A 2,741-nucleotide genomic window follows, 5' to 3' on the forward strand; every position below is an offset into this window, starting at 1 on the left:
GTTCCAGGAGAACAGTTTCTGAGTTTTGGTAATGTTGTCATTTAAGATAACAGTTACAGTGTAGTACAGTGGCATAAAAAAGTGTGAATTTTTCATTACCATAAAGCAGGGATAATGGTAGAGCACTAGTACATAGCAAAGCCTTCATATATCCAGTCCCTGGTTTCAGTGCTCCCTTTTCACCAGGGTTTACCCTCACAGGAGTTAAGAAAATCAGGGCATTGATACCTTCAGTGAAATCCAAAGGCTGGGATGTTTTCAGCCTCTTTCTGTCTTCTTTCTTCTCTCTAGGCTTGGGAGACTCCCCCTGCATCGGGGCAGGTGCTGGGATTCCAAAAGGAGTCTGAGGCATATCCTTTTGTTGCACCTCGGAGGTGCAGGGGAAAATGGAGCTGACAGTTTCAGATGTGTTAGAAGTCGGAAGGACTGTGGGAGGCAGTGTTGAGGAAGCAGGACTGAGGCCACCGGCTGCTGGCTGGACTCGACTGGCCAGGCGACCAATCCTCTGCTTTTTGCTCACCACAGGGAAGGTGAAATTGGAATCCAGAGGCCGTTTCTGCAATAATAACAAAATAGCTAATACATGATCAGAATTAGGCTTTGCTCCCATTCTGAGAAAGAAGCATTTCTGAACAGGCAAGAGTTGAAAACACATCATTGTCAGCTACAGAGAGCTGTCAAACAAGGAAATACTGCTGCTAAATATGCGGTTTATATCATTCCTAGTTTCTCATCTTGGGATATAAAAAGTCCTTCTTCAACAGTTGAAAAGCTTTGGGAGAAAAATACTCTTTAGAGCAACTCTATCAAAGGTTTCCCCAAAACAAGGAGATTGGGTCAGTTTTGTTTAGGTCCCAGTTTCCACTCGGACACACTGGGGTAAGACTCAGCTTTTGCTGTCACACAGCCACACGATTTACTAAAGCGGCCCTGGGAAGCAGGCGGTGGGTGCTGATCACAGCGTGTCAAGTGCAGAGCTGGGAAGAACAGGGAAAAGCTCCGTCTGGCTACAGTTGTCCTTCCAGCTGTACTCCAGCTGAAGCGCTGGTTCATATCCTCTTCCCTACCAAGCATCCCTGCTCACATCCATGTACACTGGAAGCTGGGTCCAGGAGTGCCAGACATGGCTCTGTGCCAGCTGCTGAAAGAAGTCCACATTCTGTGTGGACAGAGACAGGTCAAAAGAGGTTGCTAGGACCTGCACCATTTCCTGCTATGACTGGAAGGGAGTGAGGGAAAAATAAAGCTGTGTCCTCTATTCCAAGACAATTCTCTCCCTGGTGGAAGGCTTTCTGTACTTCCCAGCTTATTTCTGTACACTGCGTGCACTGACGTGCAGTTTGAGGCTCAGAAAGCCTCCAGTTTTTCACACATGGGCTCCATTGAACCAAAACTGGGCCTTAAATGCTGCCTAGAGGGGGAAACACAATATTCCTCCAAGTGGATCACTGCTGTAATTTGTCCTTATTCTAGCCTTTGCTACGATTTCTATTTAGACAGTACCACAAGGATGTTTGGGTGTGTTTTATGGCCTAGAGCTGCCAGATCACAAAGAACCTTGAACAGACACAACCAGGTACCAAAGACACAAACACATCTTGTCTTTAGCAGAGCTTCCTGTGCATCACAGTAAACAAATCACATCTGCAAGTTTTTTGCAGTCTTTGACACTGCAACACCCATCTTTAAAAGATTACAGGAATCCCATTAGAAAGAAATGCTTCAGGTGTGTTTATACGCTAAAAACAAGATTAGTGCTTCACATCACAGCTGTTACACCAATAGAAAGTGTGGTAAAATATCTTAATGCTCTGTACAGAATGTTTAAGAAATGCACCAAATACCTCAGAAGTTCTTGATGGAGCATCTGTATCAGAAGGTCCCCGAGGTGTCAAATGGCTGGTGCTGGTGGCATTCTGAGAGGAAGCTGATTTTCTGTAAGGATGGCCCAACATTTCAGGTTACTAGCCAAAAATATCTATTGTCATACTTCTTTCCCTAGAGGGAAGATAGACCTTCATTTCCCAGGAAGTTTTCTGAAATGGCTCTCATCTTTCCCCACAGACTGAACTTACCTAGAAAGTCTTATCTCCAAAACCTGTCTGTCTATTTCAGTGTAGCCAGGCCAATCTTTCTGAATGTCTTTAAATAAATGTTCCTTCAGACTGAAGGAATTATCCTTTGCATTCAGGTTGGCTACCTACAGGAAGATAATAAAGAAACTAAATGTTCATTACATCTAAATGCAAACTGCAGATCAAAAGCTGCTACTGTAAAACTAAATCAAAGCTGGAAATTAAGTCATGCACCAGTTTTCCAGGGCTTTTTTTGGATATGAAGATCAAACTAGCTCTCTCATAAGAAGCACCAGTTCTAAATGTGTGTTCCACTTGGGATGCAAAAAGTCTGGTGTAAGAAAATCCCAAATTGCTGCAAGTCTGTATGAAATGTACTCTCTGAAAACCTCTCTCTGCACCAGGTATCTGTGTTTGGGTTTTTCTTTAATACAGATTTGAGAATGAAGGCAAACTGTGACAAGACTTTTAATCTTTGCCACTTGAAATACAATGAGAGGGCAGGTTTTTCCTTTCTATTTACTTTTTTTTTCTCTAAGAACTGAAGAACACTATCTGCATGTACAAGTCCAGATTTGTGCAACTTGAGGAGGACACCTGCTGCCTTCTTGTTTTACACAGCTACAGGGCTATGGCAGAGCACAGGCTGCGCCTGGAATGAGGCAT

At 43.6% G+C, this 2,741-nt stretch overlaps 1 protein-coding gene across 1 annotated transcript; it reads right to left on the reverse strand.

The window, feature by feature from the left end:
- Positions 1 to 10: 10 nt before the first annotated feature.
- LOC113941588 (RNA polymerase II elongation factor ELL2-like) lies at positions 11 to 2,200 on the reverse strand (the record flags this gene model as incomplete). Its single annotated transcript, XM_027632741.1, has 3 exons — positions 11 to 556; positions 1,845 to 1,935; positions 2,076 to 2,200. Coding segments are annotated over 3 exons (735 nt in total), but the record flags the coding sequence as incomplete, so codon positions are not given.
- Between the last annotated feature and the right edge of the window lie 541 nt (positions 2,201 to 2,741).

Source organism: Corapipo altera, unplaced genomic scaffold, assembly GCF_003945725.1.
Source record: "Corapipo altera isolate COAL_440 unplaced genomic scaffold, ASM394572v1 92723, whole genome shotgun sequence".
Taxonomy (NCBI): Eukaryota; Metazoa; Chordata; class Aves; order Passeriformes; family Pipridae; genus Corapipo; species Corapipo altera.